General features: G+C 56.7%; 1 protein-coding gene across 1 annotated transcript; it reads right to left on the minus strand.

Moving 5' to 3' along the window:
• Positions 1–1,246: 1,246 nt before the first annotated feature.
• NGFR (nerve growth factor receptor) lies at positions 1,247–20,206 on the minus strand. Its single transcript, XM_046674214.1, has 6 exons — positions 20,042–20,206; positions 12,987–13,131; positions 9,348–9,707; positions 5,458–5,710; positions 4,134–4,294; positions 1,247–3,472 (listed from the first exon to the last, which is right to left on the minus strand). Exons 1-6 carry the CDS (start codon positions 20,108–20,110, stop codon positions 3,171–3,173), a joined length of 1,290 nt encoding a protein of 429 aa, XP_046530170.1. The 5' UTR covers positions 20,111–20,206; the 3' UTR covers positions 1,247–3,170.
• Between the last annotated feature and the right edge of the window lie 4,626 nt (positions 20,207–24,832).

Raw genomic sequence — 24,832 nt, forward strand, 5'->3', positions numbered from 1 at the left:
TCCCTAACCCCTGGGAGGGGTGCGCCTGGGCTGGGACCCCACTTATCCCTCGCATGGCACTGCACACCACATAGGGCCCGTCTGCTGTCTCCCTCTCAAGAATGCAAGACCACTGAAGGCACGGATCTGTGTGGCCCTTATTCCCACAGGCGGCATCTGGCTCTTCCCACCAAATTAGAGGCATTTTCCCCATCAGGATGGGAACTCCCTTAGAACAGGAATTGTGCCTCCCTTATCAGATGAGAGTATCCTGAAGTCTGGGACTGTGTCTCCACATCAGAAGGGAGGCTTCCTCAAGACTGTCTCTCCCATCAGGCTTGGGGTTACCCAAGTACCAGGACCATTTCCCTTACCTACTCTGGATCACCCCCACCACCGCCTTCCTCACAACCCTCACAGACTTGGGGTGGGAGATGGAAGACAGCCTCCCCTCCACCTCATGCCTAACTCCTGGCCGGGGCCCAGCTGGCCCGTCCCAGGGTCTTGAGACCAGGAAGGCTTGTTTGCTGTTCTTTCTGGGAAGAGCAAGCCTCCTGTGACCTTCCCCAGCAATCACAAGCCAGCCCCACCAGAAGACCTGGCCCAGCGACCAGCAGAGGCTAAGCAGCCTGACCAGCTGCCCTGCCAGCCTCAGAGAGGGGCACAGGCCTGGGCCTGGGAACTCTGCAGCTCCAGGAGCTTCCAGGCCTGGGCTAGGCAGAGCTCAAAGCCAAGCTGGCGGGAGCCGGGGTCAGGACCTGCCAGGGAGAGCCACGAGGGAGGGGCCTGGCTAACTCCAGGCTGGGGCAGCCAGGCTCCCACCAGGCCATCTGGAGCCAGACACTGTGCATGTGCATGTGTGTGGGTGGGGTGTACGTGTCTCCCAGGCCATGTGGGTGGCTGGGAGCTGCAGGGTTGTGACCTGGCCTTCCTAGCAAGCCTCTGACTCCCCTGTGGTCAGCTTTACTTCTGACATGTGGTCAAGTTCACAGCTGGCCGACTTCCTGCATGGCCATTTTCACTTTCCCTGTCCAAGATCTGGGGCAAAGGGCCCCCACTCCTTCCCTATCCCACTTAAATCAACTCCATGGCTACACATGTGAATTTGCTGGATTTCTGTGAAAACTTCCCCATTTTGTGGGAGGGAAAAATAGGACAGGCTCTCAGTGAGTTGGAAACTATACCTGGGTCCCTGACACACACACACAAGCCCCACCAACTCAAACTATGTGTATTTCCAGAAAAATCTCTTTGGACTATTTCTCTTTCTTTGCTATTTAATGTTCATCATTTATGTTTTATGTGTAGGTTTCAGGAGGGCCCAAGAAATGATTACACAGGATGCAAGGGGGAGGCGACAGGGAGTCTGGAGCTCATAGCCCCCAGCTGGGAGGCCAAAAGGGTTCCATCTCGGCCCAAAGGGAGGCAGGAGGGGCCCCAGAACCAAACACATGCTAAAACATACTTGCAACCCCCAGCCCCCTCCCCAGCTGCTGGGGAGGAAAATAAATACACTCAGACTCTGTCCCACTCCCCAGGTGCACAGGTGAGGGGTCAGCAGGTGAGTTTCCTCCACCCGTCACAGCTTGAGGTCAAAGAAATGCCATGTACATACAGTGTTCCCAGTCCCTTATACAGGGTGGAGAACCCTGGGCAGGGGAGGGGTGGCTGTCAGCACACACGTTCATGCTAAATAGAAGGGGAGCCACACTCATTCCAACATCAAGCAAAACACAACAGGCCAGGGAAGGACCTCAGGAGACCTCCTGGCCCCTTTCTGGCACCAAGCTAGGGAAAAAATAGTCCTCTGTAGGGTCCGCTAAACCTGGGAGAGACCCTCCATGGGCCACAGTCTAAGGCCGTCTCTTCTCGCTGCGTTCCCACGCTGGTCCCACTTTTCACTGCAGCCTTCGGGGCCCAGCCAAACCCGAGCTTGCAGGGAAGGGGTAGATGGGGGGAGCATTCCTCCGCGTGCAGGCCCTTGGAAGACAGACACCAGCTCAAGTCTCAGCAGTCCTTGGCCCACCAAACCTGGGGGCGAGGGAAGACAGCGAGCACAGCATTCCCTTCGATGCTTCTCTGGCAACTGCCCCAGGCAGGATCCGGTCGCAGCCCAGGAGAAAGAACTCCCGGAGAAAAGCAAGGTTCCTCATCTTGCATGTGCGTGTCTGTGAGTCTGTGTGCCGCTGCTGGGGGGTCCTTAGTTCCTGAACCCCCAGGGTTGACTCTAGGGGAAGATGCTGCCTGTGCTCGCTGTGGGTCTGTGCCAGGATGGTGGGCCCTTACAGACTGGGCCACATCACGGATGCCACACTGACATGCCTGAGGGGACAGGCAGAGGGAGGCAGCACCCTCAAACCCCAAACCTGACTAGGGGTCATGATGGATCAAGGAACCAGACCTCGGACAAAGTGTCCCATCTTCACAGGGGTTGGACAGGCCTAGAAATGGTGGAGGGCAGACAGGATTTGACTTTGAGACATTTCCCAGAGGGTCACCTGGCCCTCCTCTCCCAGTCATTAAGCAAACCTGAGGCCTATGCCCCTCATTCAGAGAGGAGGGGCCAGTCCATATTTGGCCTTCCATTGCTGGGTGGCTTTGGGTAAGTCACTGCCTCTCTTTGGGCCTCACTGTCCTGTATGTAAAACAAAGGGGGTGAACTAGATTTCAAAACCCCCTTCCAGCTCTGACAAGCCTTTGATCCTCTTCATCTTAGGCCAGAGGGGAGGGGTGAGGCTGGCTGAGGGAGGGTGTGGGCCACTCTGATGCCCCCGCGTTCCCCAAGTTCACAGTGCAGAGTCCATGGCTCTGGTTCCTCAGTCTCTCTCTCTGAGTCTCTGGGGCCTTGTCATCGCCCCCAACACCATCCCTGGTGTCAGCCCCCCAAATATGACACCTGCTAAGGTGGGAGGAGCTGGCCCACTGAGAAGTGTGGGGAGAAGGAGCAGAAAGTCTGAGATGGTGATGAGGCAGGGGTGGCATGGGAAAGGCAGCAGAGGCTCTTTCAGCGCTGGAAAGGGAGTATGATCAGAAGCAATGGGGCCACACGGGAGCAGTGACAGGGCTGTGGTTTAGGGGCCCGGGCTCTGAGGCCCTGCCCAGAGGAGCTCAGCTCTGACGCTGGCCCATAGGGGTTGGCTGGAGCATCAGTCATCGGAATGTGGGGGCAGGGCAGGGGCTCCCGGGTTGGCTCACACCGGGGATGTGGCGGTGGACTCGCTGCACAGGCTCTCGACAATGTCGGCTCGCTGGATGCGGCGCAGGGCGGTCAGAAGGGCATCGAATGTCGCACTGTCCTGGGCGGCCCAGCTGGCAAGCAGGGCGCGGACGGGGCAGGCCTCGTGGGTGAAGGAGTCTATGTGCTCGGGCTGGTAGCCCAGCTCACCCGCCAGGTGCCGCCAGGTGTCCCCTGCGGAGCCATTGAGTAGCTTCTCCACCTCTTCCCTCTTGGCCAGTGGCAGGCTGCTGTAGAGGCCTCCATCTCCCTTGAGGGCTGCCAAGAACCCAGGGGGAGTCAGGTACTGCCCACTGGACCCCCTTTCCCCCCAGTGAGCATGGGTCAGCCCCAAGAAGGGCCAGGGCATTTGTCCTCCCAATCTTGGGAGGCCCCGAGGGCTTAGAGGCAGAGGGTGGCCAAGATGAGGTCCTGGATGTGGGGCAGGGCTGTGCAGGGGCCTGGAGGATGCTGACTCATGTCCCCTCCTCGCCATAGCTCCAGCCTATCCCACCGCCTAACCCTCCTCCCCCCCCCCCAGCCGTCAATCAAAGCAGAAGAGGAGACAGGACTTCTCAGTCCCAGACTCAGCTGCAGCAAGTGTCCTGGAGCTGGGCTACAGGCCACTAATTAGGGTACATAATTACTACTTGTTCCCCAGAAGTCCAGGGCAGGAGGCTAATTGCAGCCACTTTGGGGAGTAATTAGCCCTAGGGGGGACAATTAGTCTGATGAGTCTGGATGCTCCAATTTGTCAAAGCCTCCATTTCCCAAGTCATTCCACTGGAAAGGACCTCTCCTCCCCTCCCTCCCCTTGCCTCTCCCATCCTTCTACACAGAGGCACCGGGAGCCAGCCCCTCTGGCAGTCCTTCCTGCAGTCTAATCTCAATCACTCCTGTTCTCGCTGCCTCAGCCCCCCTGCCCGGCCTTGCTGCTCACCCTGGCCTGCGGCTGTCTGTGTGTGAGGCTGCTGGTCATGCAGGCTCTGGCTGTCCACAGAGATGCCGCTGTCGCTGTGGAGTTTTTCTCCCTCGGGTGGTGGTGTCTGGTTCACGGGTCGGCTGTTGGCTCCTTGCTTGTTCTGCTTGCAGCTGTTCCACCTGGAGCCAGAGGACAGGCCGGGTCCCAGGGGGTGAGGGGCCACATTGGCCATTCGCTAAGGTGTCTGCACTCTGACGTGTGGGGGCCAGAGGGATGGTAGGTCCCGACTATACCATCCCCCCCACCCCAGTACCTGCATCCTTGTTTCACTACATACCTGCCCTGGCCTACCCTGAAAGCGCTCAGGGCCTGGTGCACACAGCAAATGTTCACTAAATGTTCACAGAATGAATGGCGTGTAAATAAATGACTTCCAGGAATTCCACTTTGCCCAGTCTACCTTCTAAAATACTCCCACATGTATACAGGGATTCGTACAAGGATTTCCTCTGCTATTATAAGCAATAAAACTGAACAAAATCCCTATGTCCACCCATAGGAGACGGGGTACATAAATCATGATCCATTCATATTATTGAATGATGGTTACGAATGATCAGATAATCTATACGTCCTGAGGAAAGCTCTCCCGAGGGAGATTAAATGAAAAAGTAAGTTGTAGGATGTGTATGGTGTGATGCTGTTGATGCTTTAAAAAACCCTGCCTGTTTATGAATAACTATAAAAGTTTTATATACACATATTTATAAACGAACAGAAAAGGGCTGGAAAGGATCCATTCCAAACAGAGTCCAATGAGGAAGGGGGTAGGATTTGGCGAGAGAGAAAGGGGCTTTTACTTTTCGCTTTATAAGACGTTGGTCTTGTTTGCATTAAATGGAAAAAGCACTTAAACATTTCAAGTGCTTTCTGAATGTTCTTGCACATCCTGGATTTCTGGATGTGGGTGCCACAGGATCCCAAATGTGACATGGGAAGGAAGAGACACATGCATACACAGGTAACCGTGTGGTAAATGGGGCTCAGGAGATGAGCACAGGCAGTGGTAAAGAAAGCTCTGTGCACAGTTGGGGGCTCTGGGAGTCCGGGAGGGGAGCAGCCTGTGAGTGGGGAGGTGCTGGTGCCAGGACAGGACAGGGACAATCCCCTCCCCTACCTATTGCTGACCTGCCACACCCCAGAGTGGGGCAGCTGATGGTAAGTGAGGATGAGCTTGGCTTGGGGTTGCCTTAAAAGAGTGTGTGCATTTTCAGGTCAAGGTCACAGCAGAGCCCACCCTGAGGGCAAAGGTCCCGCCCTCTGTTCCCCGTGCCCCTCTCACCTCTTGAAGGCGATGTAGGCCACAAGGCCCACAACCACAGCGGCCAGGATGGAGCAATAGACGGGGATGAGGTTGTCCGTGGTGCCTCGGGTCACCACGGGCTGAGAGCTGCCCATCACTGTGGTCACCACATCCGCCACCGTGCTGGCTACAAGGTCTTTCTCTGGAGGTCCCTCGGGCTCCTGGGTGCTGGGGGCAGTGCTGTCTGAGCCCTCCGGCGGCGTGGCCCGTGTAATCCAACGGCTGGGGATCTCTGGGAGAAAGAGCTGCAGGAGTGAGGGCCCATTCCCCCCCAGCCCCTTCCCCATGTTCTGACCCACTCCCAGGCGGTTCCCTGGGTCCGGTTCCAGGTGCTTGTGCACCAGCTGTTACACATAGGGGTGAGGGCTGGGACTGCGTGTATGATGTCATGATGGTGGAGAAGAGCAAGGGCCTAAGAATCAGGCCACCCAGGTCCCCTTCGGCTCTGTCACTGACTTGCTGTGTGACTCTGGACCAGTCCCTTCAACTCTCAGGACCTCAACTTCCCCATCTGCGAAATGGGGATATTAGGAGAGATGGTGTTTAAGCTCTCTCCCATCTTGGGTATAGCTGTGGCCCTAGAATTCTACTCTACCCCATGGAGGTAAATACACAAAGAAGAGAGGGAGCCCAGGGAGCCTCCAGCTGGAGTCATTCTGGGGAAATGTTGCAACTTATCTGGCTCCAGGTTGCCCCAGTGGCCCCAGTCACCCCTGTCCTGAGGAGGGACCTGGGTACTCAGGTCTGCACAGAGACATACCTTCTCCCACACCACCTCCCCGAGAGCTGATACTCAGCCTCCTTTCCGGTCTCTGACGTCCCAGCTCTAGGCTCAGACAGGGAGTGGGGATGCCCAGCTGGCTTGTTTCCCTCCAGCCAGTCCTTGGACAGTGGCTCGCCTCTGTTTCCTGCCCTGCATGTCCCCCACACCATCTGATCTTGCCACCCAGAGAAGACAGTGTCAGGTAGCCCGAACCCGACTTGGACAGGAAGCAGACTGCTGGCAGAGAGAGGGCTTACAAAGCAGGGACTGCCCACAGCCTCAAGGGAGGAAGCCTGTGCCTTGCCACCTACCTAGGCCCTCTCATGCCAGCTGGGCATTGCTAGCCTCCCTGGCAGGGGACCCAGCACCTCCTGGCACCAGTGGGTGGTATTTTCCATTCTGCCATCCAGCCAGGAGCAGTACGGGAGGTTGTGGGCTCTGCATGGCCTGGGGGTACCTGTCTGGGCAAAGATGTCTACCCCATCTGTCCTCACTTCCCAGGCCTGGGGCAGGAAGGGAAAGAAGACGGGACATGCCAAAGGGGTGAAGGGGAGGACACTTTGCCCCCCACTTCTGCCTCACCAAGCCCCCAATTTGCCCACCCAATTTGGAGTTGAAGCTGCCCACCCGTCTCCTGGGCCTCCTCAGCTCAAGACAAAGATGCTTCAAAGGCCCCCATTTTCAGCACCTTCTGAGGGGTAAGGCCCCCAGAAGTGAATCTGGAATCCATCTGGTTTGCATGGGAAGGGGGCTGCCATCTGCTGCCCCAGCCACCCCTCCCCCATCTCAGTCCTGCGGGGGGCCAGGGCGGTGGCGGGGGTGGGCAGCGGCGGAGATACAGTCCTGTGTTTTGGGAGCCCCAGACAAGGCGTTGGACTGGGGAGAGTCTTCTCTTGCCCTGCTAGGGGACTGGGCAAGCTGGAGGGGCAGCCTGAGCCCTGAGGCTGAGATGCAGCTCTGCTGGGACAGACCCCAACCCAGAGGCTGAAGGTATAGGGGGGCGGGGTGTCAGGCTACCAGAGATTCAGGAGCAGTGGGGAAGGGCTGAGACAGCAGTAAGGGACAGATCAGGCTGAAGACAGTGCTGTCCAGGGCGCTTTCCCCTCGTTTCGTCTCTCCAATCCCCTCTGATGGGGGAAAGGGGGATGAGATCCAGATGTGGCCATGTCCACTAGCATTCCAACCCACTAAGCCCTTGGTGGGTCTTGACAGCCATTTCCGGAATGGGAGCTGTCAGATGTGGGGATGAAAGGAGGGACCAGGTTACTCCTCCTAAACCCAAATTTCACTGGGGGCCAGGGCGGGTTGGTCTGTCCCAAGGGTGGGTGAGTCACCATGTTGACACCTGAAATGTACATGGAAGAAAGTACCAAGCACTGGAGGGGAGGGGAGCCACCAAAGGCCAATCAAATTCCATTTCCTGAAATGTTCCCTCTGCCCCTGCTGACATTTAACCCTTCCCAGGCAAGAGTGAAGCGGGGAAGAGGGGCAGGGATCAACACACCCCTCAAGGGTACCCTCCTCCTTCAGGGTGGCTGGAAAAGCGGGGTGGTATCTGGAGGAATCTGCCAACGCCCCAAAAGGCGGAGCGCACCCCTCCCCCAGCCACCACCTCTCGTTGCTCTAACCATGCCCCGATTAAGTGCCCCCACCAGCTGGCCCAGACTTGCCCTGGGAAACTGAGCTGCCGCCTGTCTGCTGCTAAAACCCCCTCCCTGCTCTGTCCTGCGCCTCACACCACTTGCCTGCCTCCTGGCCCAGGGCAGTCGCCACCGGAACTACCATGTTCTGCGCCCCATTCCTCCCCCCTGACCCCCACTCCCACCCCAATTCAGGAAGCTTCACTCACATACCAGGCCTCAGCCCAGCTTAAGAGCCCTCCCCACCCTGAGCTCCTGGACGTGGAAGGAAGGCGTGGTATCAAACTGGAGGCTCCCCAAGCAGGGGATCTGGCCCCCCATCAGACCAAGGGGTGACTGAGGCCAGAGGCTGTGCTGCCTCCTTCAGAATGGGGGATCTCCTGGTAACTAAGTGCCGAGACCACATCCCTCTCATCAGACTGGGGCAAAGGCTGTCATACGTGGGGCTCCCTGAAGGAGGTGCTGTGTTGCCTGCTGAGTGAGGGCACCCTGAGGGTTGGGTCCCAAAGAGACATAGCTAAATGGATGCCTGGCCTCAGGGTAATGGTCACCAAGAAAGGCATTGTCAACCTCTCCCTGCAGTGGATGAGCCCACCCCTCTCCCCCGAGATGGATGTCACCAACCGGAGACCAAAACAGTTCTGCTCTGGCTCCATGGGCTTCCTCCTCACATCCCAGGAGCTGCCCCTCTCCATGCCTGGCTAAGGCAGGCACACCCAGCTCCCATGCACCCTGCCATCCCTGAGAGCCCTCCATGTGCACCCTGCCTCGTCCTTGGGTCCCCAAGCCCCAGGCCTGCCGCTTCCCTTCTTCCTCTGCCCCAAAGCCCCCACCCCCATGACCTGCTGGGTCCAACTTCATCCTTGACTAAACTGTAACAGTGACTGTCGACCCCTCCCCCAAATATCACAAGTTGAAGTGGGCCAACCACTTTCTCTAATCCACAACCAACCACCCTGCCAACCAAATAACCAGTGAGGAAACTGAAGTCCAGAGATAGGAGTGGCCTCCCTAACAACACTCAGATGGTAAGTGACAGGGCCCATTCCAACCCAGGTCCCAGAGCCATAAACCACTCTGGACCTAGACAGGCCCCAGAGCCAGAGAGTCCCAACTCCTGAAGGTCCTCAATGCCCTCTCCAGTTGAGAAAGCCTGCCTCGGGATCAAACATGTCCTGCTCTGTGCTCTGGACACCATGGCCACCTTTGAGCTCCTTATCTGCCACCCATCCAATCCCTCGCTGGCAGCCACAGATGAATGAAGCCCTGACAAATGAGTCAGGAGGATGACAGTTTTCCAAACACTTAGCCCAAAGGACATAGTGAAAGAGGTCCTTTGGTGGGAAGGATGGGGAGCCACCTGCTTCCTGAGGTTTCAGGGAGGGCGCCTGCTGGCTGGAGGCCACAGAGCTGCCCTCGGGCCAGGCCTGGCCCTTCTCGACCCCCAGGGGGCGCCGGCCGCTCACCCTCGCACTCGGCGTCGGCCCAGCGCGTGCACTCTCGCAGCTGGCGCTCGGTGTCCTCGCACACGGTGCAGGGCAGGCACGGGTCCACGTGGTTGGCCTCGTCGGAGTACGTGCCGTCGGGGCACTCCTCGCACACGGTGTTCTGCTTGTCCTGGCACGAGAACACGAGGCCCGAGCCCGCCTCGCACACCTGGCACGCCTCGCAGCGGCCCGTCGTCTCGTCCTGGTAGTAGCCATAGGCGCAGCGGCACACCGCGTCGTCGGCCTCCACGCATGGCGCCGACATGCTCTGCAGGCCCACGCACTCGGTGCACGGCTTACATGGCTCTGTGGCGCTCACCACGTCCGAGAACGTCACGCCTGAGGGCAGATGGACGCGCGGGGAAGCCGGAGCCCAGAATTTAGTCGCCTGCCCTTTGGGCACTTGGGATGCAGGCGCTGGAGGCCCTCCCTCCCTCCCCATCCCTCGCCAGGGCGTTGACCCCGTCGTTCAGCCTCGTCCGCTCGTTGACACCCACCCTCTTCCCTCGGGTCCCTGATCCCGGGTCTGTGAAAGCTCTTGGCAGCCCCCTAGGAAGGAGGGAGCACTGACCCTGAGGCTTTGCAGGGTAACCCAGCTGATGCCAGCAAATTTCTTGGCGAGTTCCCAGCGCTGTACCCTTGTTCCCAGCATGATTAAGGAATAATCTGAGCATGGTTCCCACCCAGGCTTCGCTGCAGGCCAAACCTGAGCTGTGAGCCCAGCCCAGGAACGGCTGGCCTTCGCTGGGGAGTCTCCCGCCTCACCTGCCCTTCCTGGCCTCTCTTCTCAGGCAGGGGCTCAGGTGTGGCCTGAATAGGAGTGGCTAGGCTTAGCAGAATTTCCCACCCATGGCGCTACCCCTCGAAGCGGAAGGGCTTGGCTCTTGAGGGTGGGGATGGGGCTCCTGGCAAGAAAGTTCAGGTACAGCAGGAAGGATTGAAGCTAGAAAGCAAGACAGACTTGCATATATAGTCCTCTGCCCTTTCAAGTGGCATAAAGGGGAGATTTCCAAGCTCACACTTGACTCATACTCTCTTAATTAAGGGATGTGAGCTCCAGAATAAGAGGAGGGACGCCAGGGAATGCCAGGCTCCTCTCCTCCTGCAAGGAGGGGGAAGGCACAGCGCCAGATCTGCTTCACCGCTTCCAGGCCAGGATGGAGAACTTTGTGCCAACCTGAATCCAAGAGGATGGATACTTGCTCCGCCGGCAGGAAGAGCACGGAGTTAGGAACCCGAGAACCAGGGAAGGAGGGATTGCTCAGAATGTGGAAGCAGAAGTAGAGAGACTAGGATCCTATCGAAGGGAAATTGAGGTCTGCTGTGGGGTCTGACCTCAACCTTTTCCAAAGGCATCAAGAGGTAAGATGGAGCACAGGATCATTATCTGGGGCAGGGTGAGGGGTAGGGGGAGGATGGGAAAACAAAGAAGGAAAAACCAGAGGGAAGTGAACAGGGTAGAAACGGAAGGGGAAGAGACGAAAAGACAGTTCTGGTGGAGGGACCTCTGTATTTCTCTTCCTAGGGACCAGGCAGATTTGGATTCAAAACCTGCTCCCATTGTTTATTAGCTGTGTGACTCTGGGTATTTTACTTAACCTCTCTGAGCTTTTTTCTTTCTCTGTAAAATAGGGAATAATATCTCCACTCACAGGGTTGTGCTGGGGAATAAATGAAATTTCACCGTAAAGCACTTGACACACAGCAGGGATCCTATAAAGGTGGGGCCCCATGGGGTGGGCATTGATAAGTGTGGTGAACTTCAGTAGCAGGGGTATAGTCAGACAGCAGAAAGGACTTCCAAACATAAATGGCCAAGGCAGGATGTCCAATTTATCCGAACAGGAGGTTCCTGTCTGATTGGCATGTGGCAGGGGGTGGGTCTAGTCACACTGCGGGAAGGGGAGGGCCTTGCCTATGGGAAAATACAGAAAATTAGCAGAAAACTCCTGGGAGAGTGTTTTAGGGGGTGGGGAAAATGTGGTCTTTTTTGGCAGAGAATGAAGGCAGGAGTTTAAGGGGTTTCCTTGTGGAAACGTTTTGAGGATAGAGGGAAAGTCCACTGGGGTCTCCATCCCATAAAGTGGGCTTGTAAAGGCAGCCTGTTAACGCAGCTGGGGGCAGGGGAGGGGGAGGGAGGGAAAGGGAGGGGACCGAGGGAGGAAAGGGGAGGGAGGATTCCTGCCACGACCTCCCAGTGGGTCTCTGCTCCTCTCTCCCCGCCCCTCCCCTCCCCTCCCCCAGAGACGCCAGAGCCTGCCTAGACTCCTGTCCCCTTCCCAGTGCTTGGACAGAGGGAGTGGGGCCCTATCCGGAGACCTAGGGTCCAGGGAGGAGAGGCCTTGGGCAGGAGTCTAGGAGATGAAAGAGACAGACTTGGGAGGTTGCAGGGTAGCTGACGGTTGGCCATCCGTGCCCTAGGATCAAAGCCCTGTTAGGCCAGGGCCAGGACAGGTGGCCAGATGGCAAGGTGGCAAAGGCATTACAGGATGTCCAGCTTCTCCATTCAGGCCCAGGCATCCTTCTGCTGGGGGATGGAGTTACAGGATCCACAAGCACAGAGACAGGAAAACAGTGTGTTTGGGGACACCAAGGAGTTGAGGTTGCCTGATGGATAGATAAGCTCTGTGTGTGCATGCTTGTGGGGAGGGAGGGGAGAGGGGGAGGGGTGGGGGGAGGCACCAGAGGTAAGATTAGGCTGGCAGGTGGGTTCACAGTTCTCAGTTCCTTGTACCCTTTTTCCTAGCATGATTAAAGAATAATCTGAGTATGGTTTCCACCGGTCCTCCAGGTGGCATTGAGTGCCAGGTAGAAGCCAGGATCAGACTGTAGGCAGAGTCGGGGAGGGGGGAAAGGGCACTGAGTCCTGAAGGCAGCAGCTGAGGCTGGGAGCATCCAGCAGAGATGAGACTCTTGACTCAAAAGCACACAGAATTCAGACCCCAGATACCTTATCCCTCTGCCTCTCTCATCCAGCAGCCCTGGAAGACGGGGTTCTCTCTCCTCCCCAAGGAAATCCTAGGTAGGAATGGCCACAGCGCCCCTTGCCCCTCCCCACCTGACACGGCCCCACAGTAAGGACATCCTCATAGGGCTCCAACCCCCATCCCTGCTGCCTTGGGAAGGTTCTGCTTCCTTGGTCAGAGCCCGAGAACAGTTGGCCTGGGGGGAGGGGTAGCCACACCCTCCCAGGATCCCACAAGGTCAGTCTCCAGGGCAGCCAGGATTTGATCCTCCTCCCCTCCCCGCAAACACACCGAGGGTAAGTGGCAGCCATTGATTTTGCAGCGCAGATGATATTTTTAGCTGGTCTTAGCATCAGCTACTCCTCCCCACCTGGCCACACTCTTCTACCAGGCTTCTCTGCTTGGGGGCTGGAATGGCCCCCCCTGGGGATGCCCCACAGGTCACTCTCCTCCTTCTGCATCCATCCCTCACCCACTCTCAGCTTCCCCTCTCTGACTCCTATACTGGGTCAGACCCACTTCTGGTACCCATACAGTGGTGGGCAGGAGACCCTGCCAGGAGGCGGAGCACTTGTGAGGCCTCCACTGGGCATGCTCCTCCCTAGCCCCCGACCCCCCCCCCCCCGCCCCCCACCTCCCATCCTGTACTCACTGTCCAGGCAGGGTTCACACACAGTCTGGTTGGCTCCACAAGGCTGGGCCACACCCTCGCCCAGGTTGCAGGCTTTGCAGCACTCGCCGCTGTGGGTGTACAGGTCTGTGGGGCACACCTCCTTGGCACCTCCCAGCAGGCACACCTGGGTGGGGGAGATCAGAAAGTAAGGCTGGCAAGAGAAAGGAAAGGGGGTGTCTTCTGAAGGAGCAAACACCCCCTTCTAAAGCCTTCTATTGGAACCACCTGGGCCAGGATGAGCTCACCAGGGAGGCATCAGGCACATTAAAGCTGGAGGGGGAGAAAGGCAGTGAGGGGCAGTGCGCTCCTGGAGGCTGCTGGGGGTGTGAGGTCAGACCGTCAGAGCCTGACCTTCTGCAAAGTTCATCTTGGGGTTATAACAACTCCTGGAATCCCAAGGATACACCACATGGGGAAGGCGGCCTCAGGCGCCAGCAGAGGGCCTTCGGGCAGGGACCATGTCGTGAACAGTAGGACAGGTTGCAGCTCGCACAGGGCTCCCAGCCAAAGGGGCGACTAGAAGCTGAAATCTAGGCCAAACGCCACTTGCTAAGCTGCACACCTGCATCTACCTAGAGGAGAGCCTTTTTCTAACAAAGGCTAGCAGGGCCCTACTCCACGCCCTTAATTCTACCATTCCACATATTAAATATCAAATGGGAGGTGTCTGAACCCAAGAACAGAAGGCGGAGGGGTGGGGACGTGGGTTCAAATCCTGACTCTGCACTGGGAGTTCTGACCTACTCTGCTCTCCCTCTCTGAGTCTTCATCTCTCCGCACACAGAGAGCTGGAGACAGCTCAGCGCCAGGGCAAAGGAGCAGCCAATCGGCAAGAGTCTGGCGCCATGACGGGAGGGAGGGAGGCCTGTTATCAATGAGAGAGTGGCTGCTCTCACCACCCAGCAGCCCCGCTCCACCAGGATTTACATTCCAGCCACCAGCCCTGCCCTCTCCCTGCGCCCCATGCAGCCGGTGGGAACAGTGCTGAAACCGGGAGAAAGGGGAGGCAGATTCCTGCCGCCAAGGCATCTTTGCTCATGGATGGAACGATTTAGCACCAGATTCCCTAGAGGGAGGGGCTGCTGGCAGCTTGCTTTATATTCCTGTTCCTTAAAAAAAATTCTTCACGTCTAATAAAACTCCAAAGCCTGTTTCCCTGGCCCCAGACCATGCACTCCCATTTGATGCTAAGAGGAAGTATGGGCTCTGGGGGTCGTGGGAGCAGAGGGGAGCATTAAGGGTCATTCTGGGCACTCCTCTGCTTCCACGTTGGCCAGTTGATGGGTTTGGTGGAAGCAGGGGATGGACAGATTGGATGGGTCTAGGCGGCAGCCTGTGGTCTTCAAGAAACCAGCACAGAGGGTACAGGCAGCATAGGAGGGGGAAGCTTGAGAGTTGCCACCATCTCCTCCCAGGTGTCAGGAACACACAGTGCTGGGAACATCTGCAGACCAGGAGCCTGGGACGGCGGGGGTGGGGGTGGGGTATCCCAGAGGCAGGCTTTCCCCCAGGAGATAATCGAGATGCCAGAAGGGCCTGTTCGGGTTTCTTTTCATCCTTTAGGCCTCTGCTGAAGTGTCGCTTCCTCAAGGAAGTGGTCCTGTGGTCCCCACCCCTCCTAGATCAGGCGGGGTTGCCCCATGACATGTTCTCCTTGGTCACTGTTCTGGTCTGACACTTTACAGGGTCACCCACTAGATTGTCAGCTCCCAGAGGGCGGGACTGTGGTAGCCCCAGTGCCTGGCACATAGCAGGGATGCTACGTATATATTTATGGAATTTAAGAACATGAAAATACAATATGACTTTAATTAACTAGAACTCTGTGGGAATGACGTTTGGAGAGTTGACTTTCCTGAGAGTAAAGCATTTGCTGCCCTAATCACCTAATGTTTTTCTTTTCCTTTTCTTTCTTTCTTTCTTTTTTTTGGTGAGGAAGATTGTCCCTGAGCTAACATCTATGCCAATCTTCCTCTGTTTTGTATGTGGGACACCACTGCCACGGCATGGCTTGACAGGCAATGTGTAGGTTTCCCCGGGGGATCTGGGCCATGAACCCTGGGCTAAACAGAGTGCACAAACTTAACCACTACGCCACCAGGCTGGCCCCAATGTTTTTTATTTTAACCACGGTGGCTGCACCCTTCTCTGACTCTGGAACATACCTTCATGGTTTCCCCAGGACTCAGGGACTCAGTATTCACACCAGCGATTATTTTGGGTTGCAATGCAATGAAACCCTTGTGTTCTTTACCCAGATTACACACATTTATGTCTCGTGGGTTCTCCTGTCAGCTTTTTAGTTTTTCTGTCTCCTCCCTTCCTGTCAAGGTATCAGCTGTCAATTCTTGCTGCTCTCGAGTATGACCTGAGCAGCCCCTCCCCCGCCATCCTAATTCACTATGTCTAAATGAATCTTTAGCAACTATGTAACCAGACTTGGTAGGAAAGTGTATAAAGTGAGTGTAAGTGGGATTTGAACCAGGAGGGGGCAATTCTTTGAGTAAAAAGCATGAGCTCTACTGCCTTCCTCCTCAGCTGCCTCCATCACTGAATCCTGGCTCGTCACTTAGAGCTGGGTCATCTGGGACAGGCCTTGAATCTCTCTGTGCCTGTGTCTTCATCATTAGGTAATCATGACAGTGCCTGCCTCATAGGCTTGCTGTAAGCATGAAATGAATGAGTAAGGTGTTTATACATTTTGGGATCCCTCTTTTCTCTTTTCCAAGGCCTTTCTTGCTTCCTTTGTGGCTCTTGGCTGTATTCCAATTAGATGAGGTCAGTGGAGACCTGGGCTCCGGATGGTGGAGGGCGTCTGTCCATGGTAGCCGTGGGTGGTGTGGCAGCCTGGTGCAAGCCCTTCTTCCTCGAAGCCTGCTCTCCTGCTGCAGCCTGTGGTCCTGTCTCTTCTCCCAAGGTTTATGTTTGGAGCCAAGGCCACATAATTTGTAACCGTGTATTTCCTGTGCTTGTTTTATGTTTCCTATTTCAAAACATCCCAGATCTGCTACTCAATAATATGTCACTTTGGGTAAATTCTCAATCTCTCTAAGTGTCAGTTTTCCCACCTAAAACATTGAGTTGGTAATATCTACAGCTCAGAGTTGCTGTGAAAATGGGCGAAATTATTTATGCCAATCTGGTGTATAGCAGGGGTTCAATAAACATTAGTTATCAAAGAAGTGTCTTGCCTTATGGAGAATGAGCTGCTGACGCTGGGGGGAGGCGATGGAAGGGCAGAATTTTGCCATCCCCAAATAGAGGAAACCATCTAAGAGTAGGGGGCAGGATAGATACAAAGAGAGATCCACAGGAAGGGTCGGCAGAGGGCATGGGGACCAAAGGAGGGTGGGAAATTGCTCTCTTTAAAGTTAACTAATTCAACACTATTTACTGAGTATTGAACTAAGAGTTTCCAGTGAGACATGGTCCCTGACCCCTGTGGGGAGTCACAGTCCCATGAGGGAGAGGAAATGTCACCCCCAAAAGCTGCTCCAGAAGCCAAGATGCTGAAGGGGAAAGACCTGAGGGATCACTTTCATCCTCTCTCCGACAGATGGGGAAACTAAGGCCCACAGGGGTTGCTCTGCGAAGTGCCCTGATGCGTGGCCCCTGCCACACCCTCTATTGGTCCAAGGCCAGGCAATCTTGAGAAGCAGGGTGGATGACTAGGATTCAACCTATTTGCTCCAAAATGATCAGTTTACCAAAATGATAGACACATTTGTCTGAAATTTACATTTATTACATTTATTCATTTCCAATTTGATGGAATGATTTCATCCCATTTTCGAGAATGTTTGCAACCTTTTTTTTGCTATTTCAAGGCTTTCAAGAAACTAATTTGGAAATGCCCTTAGATGAATTGACTTTTCAGAATCTTAAAAAAATTTAAAAATTGGACAAAATGGAAAACACGCCAAAATAGGTGAAAGAATTTGAAACTACATGAATGCTTCAGCGATGACTGTTAACCGTTCACAACAGCTTCAGCAAAGGGTTCCTCAGGTGAATGGAGCCTTAGCCATTACCACAGTGTTGGAGTTTTCAAATACTAGAGGGTCTTTTGAGGTTGATGCAAACCCCCGGGGGGGGGGCCACTGGCACATGCCCCCCATCCCTTTAGATAGGCGTTGAGTTTCTGATGGAAGACAAGTGCTAATTACTGAGGATGAAGCCAGCATGGGGGGGGGGCTCTAAGTGGGGGAAAGGGTTCAGTTCCAAATTTATGGTGCCAAGGGCATAGGACACAGATCTAATCTCCAGGGTTAGTGGTGGTTCAGGGCCACGTGTCTCTCATAAAATGATGGCTGGGGGGTGGGGTGGGAAAGAGGCTGGCGGTTAGAGGAAAAGAGTAAGCTGCAAGCCACGCATCCTGGGTTCCAACAACGGTGCCACTACTTACTAACTGGGGGAGCCTGGTTTCGTGCCTGAAAGCCTGGGAGGTTCCGCTCCCTCGACTGTAAAACGAGACTAACTAGATTTACTCTGCCGGGACCTTATAAGGATGAGATAGCACAAGAGAAATTACCCAGGGCAGTGCGTGGCACATAGTAGGCCCTCAACAAATTTTATTATTCCCGCCTCCACCCCACCCCCTCGCCGCATCCCTAGGGAAGAATCGAGGCGCGTGAGCAAGACCGGGCTGGTACAGCGGGATGGGGACCCCTTCCCTCCCGGAGACGCCTCCCCCGCCCGGCCGCTCCTCCTCCCATTTGCTGCCCTCCCTGCATCCCTATTAGGCGCATTAGCCAGCCCGGCGGCTCCGGTTACAGACGTCTGAATGACAAAGTGCCTCCATTACCGGCGCAGCCCGCCAGCCGACCCGCCGGGACGCGCTCTGGTTTCAGCACTCTCTCGCCGCGGCCCAGGAAGAAACTCGGACCGCCGCGGTGCGCAGAGGCAGCCCACAGCCACCAGCCCCGCGGCGAGGCGGAGGCGACAGCCGCGGGGGCTGCAGGCGGCAGAAGCTGCGCGCGGTCCACCTTCTCGAGCCCCCAGGCCCTCCACGCCCAGCTCCCCTCCTTCCACGCCTCTTCTGTACTCAGGCGGCACTCTCTCCAGCCCGGGTCCGGAGCCCACGCCCTCGCCCCTCGCGGATCCACACTACTGGCCGCCCCAGCCTCCCGCCCCCGCCCCTCCCCGACTGAGAAGCATCTCCAACCCGTGGCGTTAGTCAGCAAACGTGCCCACAGTCACTCCCAAATGCCCGGACGAAGCCACAGGTACCGACAGCTCCAGGGAACCGGGGATGGGGCCAGCGCCCGGAGAGGGTCTCTGCTCACCTCAGCCCCCATATTCCACCGCCCTCTTGACTCTGCGGATGGTGTCAAGCCCACCCCCGCCGAGAAACGCAGGTCTTATCCGGAGCTGGGACGCCGGGCTGCCCCTTAAGAGGTACGGGGAGTACTGAGCTGGACTCAGGTGAGGGGCAGTCTGGCTAGGACTCTGGCTCAACTAGCTTGCAGGACTTGGCCAAGTCGCTTAAACTCTCAGACTCTCAGTCTCCTTATCTGTAAAACGGGGATTTGGGGCGCAATGCTCAGATGAGAGATGCAGACGGCAAGGAGAGTGAGGACACCTCCTCCATTGCCAAACCTACGAGGGTACTCCGTTCACGGCCACACACCAGGTCACATCTCCTGAAAATCTGGTCAGAACGACCGCGCGGGCTTAGAAGCTTACGAGGACCCGCGGTCCTTTGCCGAGACAGAGTCCGAGGCGTTCGAGCGCCTCTGACTCGTTCGGTGCCCAGCGTCTTCCACCGAAAGCTGGGCGGAGCGCACGCAGAATCCCCACAGTGGAGCGGAGCGAACCGCCGGCGCGTCGCTCTAGCAGTTTAACTTAATGGGGGCGGGGGGCGGGGGGCGGCGCGCGGGCCCAGTTGCGCCCGCAGCTGCGGATGGCACAGCCCTCTCGCCGCAGCGCCCCCTTCGGGCCGCCTCTGCCTGCGCGACCCGAGGCTGCGCGCTGCCGGGACATTCCCCGCCTTTGCGCGTCCCGGCGCTCTGCACCCCGAGATGTGGTGGCGGCCAGACTCAGTCCGATGACGCCCGCTCCATCCCTTCCGGCCCATGGCGCTGCTGCACACAGCGAGAATAAGCGCGTTAGAGGCGCCCGCCAGTCGTGGGGGAACCGGAGAGCGGGTTCGCTCCGACGAAGCGGGCGCTCTCTTCCCAACCTCGGAACCCCGGCCGTAATTCCCGTACTGGGCGAGGCCGCGAGAAAGAGCGCGCGGTAGGCGCGGGGAACATCCGTGCCTCTGCTCTCCTCGTCCCACTGTCCCTCGAAGGACAGGCGGGTCCCCGATCACTTTAGGGTCCTCTCTCCCTTCTCTGTCCTCTTCCCTTTTGCCTCCATCTCTCTACCTCCCTTGCCTAGTCCTACCCTCCTGAATCCATTTCTACTCTCTCTTCAACTGACCCCAGCTCCTTGAACCTTTTCCTCGCGCGCCCCTCCCCCCTATTGTCTGGCCGGTCCTCATTGTCCGATGCTGGGTCCCCTCTGCCTCCAGTCCCTTCAACCTCTTCCCTCATTGTTCCATCCCCTCGTTCCATTCCCTGCCCCAGCCCCGCTCGCCCCTCACGTCTCCAGTCCCCGTCCCATTTCTCCTCCTTCTCTAGCCTGGGTTCCGTCCCATAACCCTTCAGAGATCAAGATGCTCAGTGGGAAAGTCGCCTCGAGATCCCGGCATTCAAGCGCCCTCTTCTGAGGAACCCAGGCATCCGAGAACCCCAGGACCCCCTCCTAAGAGACTCCTCCCAGCTCCTCCACATACACACCCCACGGTACCGGAGGACCCGCATCCGTGCGCCCCTCTTGCCCGCATCTCTACCCTGGATCTCAGGGTCGCCTCTGCGCTCTGAGAACCCTGACGCTCCTCCGTGTATACTGGTATGGGAGCTCCTCTCCTGCCATCCATCCCCAGCATGTGGGACCTCAACGCTGTGTTCTGTTTTCCCTCGGGGAAACATGAACCCATCGGGGTTCCGGTCCCGGGAAAGGGAGCGGGCTCCCTTCGGGCTAGCACTCACCCCCAAGAGCAGAAGCAGCAGCAGAAGGCGCGGTCCGTCCATGGCGCAGCCGGCGGCACCTGCCCTCATCGCCCGCTTCCCGCGGCAGCGCTCGGCTTCCAGTTCAGTCCGCTCCGCGGACGGATAGGGCTGCGCGGCGCCGCGCTCCTGCGCCCGCCCCCCAGAGCTGGCCGAGGCTCCGCTCGCTCTGGCTGCGGGCGGGAGGGGCTGCGAGAAGCCAGTGCGGCGGCCCCGCCTCCTCCGCGTCCAGCCCGCCCACCCCCGGAACCGCGCCCGCCCGCCCCGCCGACTCAGGGAGGGGAGAGGAGGCGCGGGGAGGGCACGCGGGGAGCCGCGCCCGCGCGCCCTCCTGCCGCTTCTCCGCGCCCTGGCCTTCAGAGCCTCCCCCCAACCCTGCCCCGGTATCCACTGCCCGGCCCGCGCTAATGCGCGTCCGTCCCGGATGCTGTGGGCTCGGGGACCAGGGCGTCCCCACTGCGGTTCCCCGCAGTGTTCACTCTCTTACCCATCTCTTTCTGCCTCTGGCTTTAGCTTCTTCCTCGGTGCCCTACTGCCTACCCAGCCATTATCAGCAAGAATGTCCACTGCCCGCCCTGCCCGTCATCTTCTGCTCCGTACCCCACTCCTACCCCTGCCCCTTCCCGGTGTCGGGGGTTCCCTGTGCAAAGGCGTAGGGAGAGGAAGGGGAGCAGGTGGCTTGACCCCGACGGTGTGCAGCCAGGACGTTCAAGGTAGAGTCCATCCTGACATCATTTGAATTCTCAAAAGATGGATTTGAAGGGGTCACAGGTGTGTACACAAAACACAACACACACTCTCTCAAGCTCACATATATATGTGCTTATGTACCACATATGCCCGCATCATCCTCATGCATTCATGTGGACCCGCACGTTCCATACATGCGTGTGCACCTCCACGCTCGTGCACATGCACACTCATTGCACGCGGTCAAGACATTCAAACATACATACTCACCTACTTATTCATATGTACAGTCGCTTCCACACAAGCCCTCACATGTGTAGTCTCACACAAGTGCACATGCACATTAGTGAACACACACACACTTACACCCATACACAAACACACAGATGTATCCTCAACAATATAGCCTTCACCAGACTGTGAGTGTTTCCATTAGCTTATGAGCTCCCTGCAGGCAGGGACTAGGAGTTCTTATCTGAATACCTGGTACACCGTAGGTGTTCAGTGAAGGTCTGTAGAAGGGAATAAATGGAAAAGTGGTTGGATGGACTCACATCCGTGTACCCATCCATGTACTATGTAGGCGTCCCCTGGACCACACTCACTATGCCCTAGAAACCTTGGCAGGTCTGATCATAGGCCTCTCCAATCCACAGAGTGTGGCACCAGTCTTTCGGTGGGAAGTTCCACCACTGCCACCTCGGTGCTCAACCCCTGCCTGTCCCCAGCCATTCCTGGTTCCCAGAGGTGAAGGCCCTGGGGCACAGAGTGGTGGGGAGCAAGCTACAAAGCCCCGCCCTACACCGTGCTCTTGCCTATGTGTGGACCTCAGTTTCGACTTTGAAACAAGCAGTACTACCCTCCCACATTTCCGGAAGAAGGGAAGGATCAAGTGTACTTGTGAAGAGGGCATGCCGGCATTGGTGGGTGGTTTCCTAGATCAGCTAAAGCTAATTCATTCGTTCATGGGGGGAGAAAATCTGCCCTGTGAATTTCTTTCTTGTGTAACCAACAAAGTCCAGGGGACAGCCCCAGGAAGGACAGGCAGACGTCACTGTCGTCTCGAACATGAATGTGGATGAGCCGCTACCTCCATGGCTGGGCATAAGAGGCCAGGCAGGCAACCCCTCTTCAGACATCCCTGAGGATTCCTTCCTCCCAGACAGGGACCGCTACACTGTCTCCTCCTCCAGCTGCTTTTATGGCCCTGCCTTTCCTCTCAGCTGAACTCATGGAAGGCAGGAAGGGGCAACATTAGTACTAACAGCAACATTGAGCTCCTCACTACCAAGGCTATCGACAGTGTGGCATTAATTTAAATATTCCTGTTACTAATTTATGATCCCGGTTACTATTATTGCCAAGGTTATCCATCTCAACACGATTTAATATGACCCACACTACCATGGCTGGGCCTGGGTTATTAATAATTTCCATGGTCTTGATCATTTAAGCCTTGCTGGAACAATTACAAACAGCAATTGTTACTATTATTAGCAGTATTTCTATGATTAAGCCCGAGCACAAGACCACGAGGTAATGCTGAGTGCTGGCGGGGAGAGAGGCTGCGAAGTGCGTACAGGAAAGAGCACTGAGCCGAGAGTCAGACAGACCTGGCTATAAGTGCCCACCCCACCGCATCCCACGGCTCTTACTCCTGTGTGGTCCTAGGCAGGTGATACCATCTCCCTCAACCTCTGTTTTCTCTTCTGTAAATTAGGGATTTAAAAAAGATCCTAAATTGAACAAGCATGGTGAAGAACAAGTGAGATAACAGTGTTCAGCACAAAGAGAGACTCAGTCTCTCTTATTCATTCAACACCTACTTCCTGAACACCTACTATGTGCCACATGATATTCTAGGTGCAGGGGATACAGCAGCGTACGATAGCAGCTGCACCCCTGGAGCTGATGTCCTAGTGTGTTAGTTAGTTGATGGGGAGGGTTATTTTATAATGTGACACACACACCCAAACCAGCACCACTATGACCACCATCGCCAGGACATCAGCATCACTCCCAGAACCCCCACAGCTCCCACTCCCACAAGCATCCCCATCACCACCGTGACTACCACAGCATCGTCACCACCGTCGCCATCATCACCACGACAGCCAGGGCCATGGCCACCACCACCACCTGTCTTCCTACGTCCACACAAGCATGATGAGTGCAGGATACTTGGGTCCATCCCCACTCCTTGGAGCGATATCAGAGGCCCTATGGGGCTGCTGCTGCCTGAGCCTACCTCCCTAATGGTCATGGCCCTAAACATGAGTGTCCTTCAAAAATTTCTCCCTGACCCAGCCTCTCTCCCATAATCCTCAGCACTTGCAGCCACAGCTGTGGGATGGGGCATGGGGAGAGGGCCCTTAGGAACTGACCACCGAGTGGGATCAGACAGGCAGCACCAAGAGGGCGGCAGTTTTCATTGGAGAGCCCCCCAGAACCATGTCCCATAACAGAGCTGCACAGATAGAAGGGCCCTCCCCCCACTACTCACACACCAAGGCTTCCTGGACCTAATAGTGACCCCAAGGTAAAAGGGTGGAGACCATCAAGGCAATTCTACCCGGAGCTGGGAGGGGTAGTGGTGGGTCAAACTGCACCTTCAGGAGTAGAAATGGAAGGGGTTTGCCCCTCTATTCATCTCACCACAGCCCCTCGCCCCACCCCTCCAGGAAGGCAAGCTCCTAACACATACTCCCTGTCCCCCCACTCCATCGGGACCCCTCACCTCGGGCAGAACCCCTCACCTCAGGCAGAACATTGCTCACAGCTCCCTGTTCCTGTCCCCAGCAGTCATCAGCCTGCAGCCCCAACCCACTTCCAAGCAGAAATGGGAGAGCAGACAATGAGAACTCATGTTTATTGAGACACCCTGTGGGCCAGGAGAGCCACACAGTTCTCTCCTTCAGTCCCCACTTCGATCCCATGCAGAAGGTGCTGGGATCACCGTTTCACAGATGAAGAGACCGAGGCTTGGAGAGGTTAAGTCACTTCCCCAAGGACCCCCGGAAGGTAGCAGAGGTGCTATAAGTGATCACCGTATTACCCAAGGCCGTCCAGAGCCACACTTCTCCATTGTCAACCCTCATGTTGCAGTTGCTCCTCCCCTCCATCCCAGCCCCTCCAGCCTTCACCCCAAGGCTGCATGTCAGAGGGACTGCACTCCGCCCTTGGACGCTACGGCTCACACGCCCCCTCCCAACACGCATCTGCAGAATCCAGGCTTGGGGCTGGGGCAGGATGGGCAGAGGTGAGCAGGGGATGACCTCTGCCTTTTGATCCGAGGCGTGATTTCCACTCTCTCTGAATGAGCACTCACTCGTCCTGCTTTGGGGAAATCACCTCCCCTGTTTGCCAGTTCCGATGTCCAACCAGAGAAGGGGTGAAGGGAGATGGGCAAGGAGACAACAAGTTCTGAGGGGGGTGGGGAGGAGGTGCCGGGCCTCCCCCAGCTGCATCCCATCTGCCCTGGGCAGGCAGCCAGGCAAGGTAAGTGAAACCCGCTGCCCCCCATCAGCAGCCAGCTTGGTGGCTTTGAAGCACGAGGTAATGATTACCTCTCAGCGGCTCCTCTGGGCCTTGAGAGGGGCCTGACCAATATGGGGGCGTGGGGGGTGGCCTGAGGACTGCTTTGGGGTCAGCGCTTTGATTCTGGAGCTGCATTAGTAGTGAGAGGGGTGGGAAAAATTAGCCAATTTTGGAGTCCAGTAGATTAACTGGAGCGTCAAAGTGGCCAGTCCCACAGTGCCCTCCCCCACCGTCTGCTCCAGCCTCCACCCCATCCTGCAAGGGGCCCTGTCTGACCCACATTCATCGGCTTCTTCTACCTCCAAGCCCTTTGGTGGGTCATGCCCCAATGAGAGTTGTCTTCTCTCTTCCTTTGACATAGCAGTAGAATTCTTCAGAGGCGTCCACCTTCCCGTCTGCAACCTTTTCCTTCAAAATCCACCCTCCCTCCCACCTGTGCCTCGTTCTGCACCCATACCTCCTGCCAAGACACCACAAGATCTGATCAATTCATTCAAGAGGTGGGAAGGACTTAATTTCCCCAGACTTCGTGTCTTGGGGAAGGGG

The sequence above is a fragment of the Equus quagga genome, chromosome 11 (assembly GCF_021613505.1).
Source record: "Equus quagga isolate Etosha38 chromosome 11, UCLA_HA_Equagga_1.0, whole genome shotgun sequence".
NCBI classification, from domain to species: domain Eukaryota; kingdom Metazoa; phylum Chordata; class Mammalia; order Perissodactyla; family Equidae; genus Equus; species Equus quagga.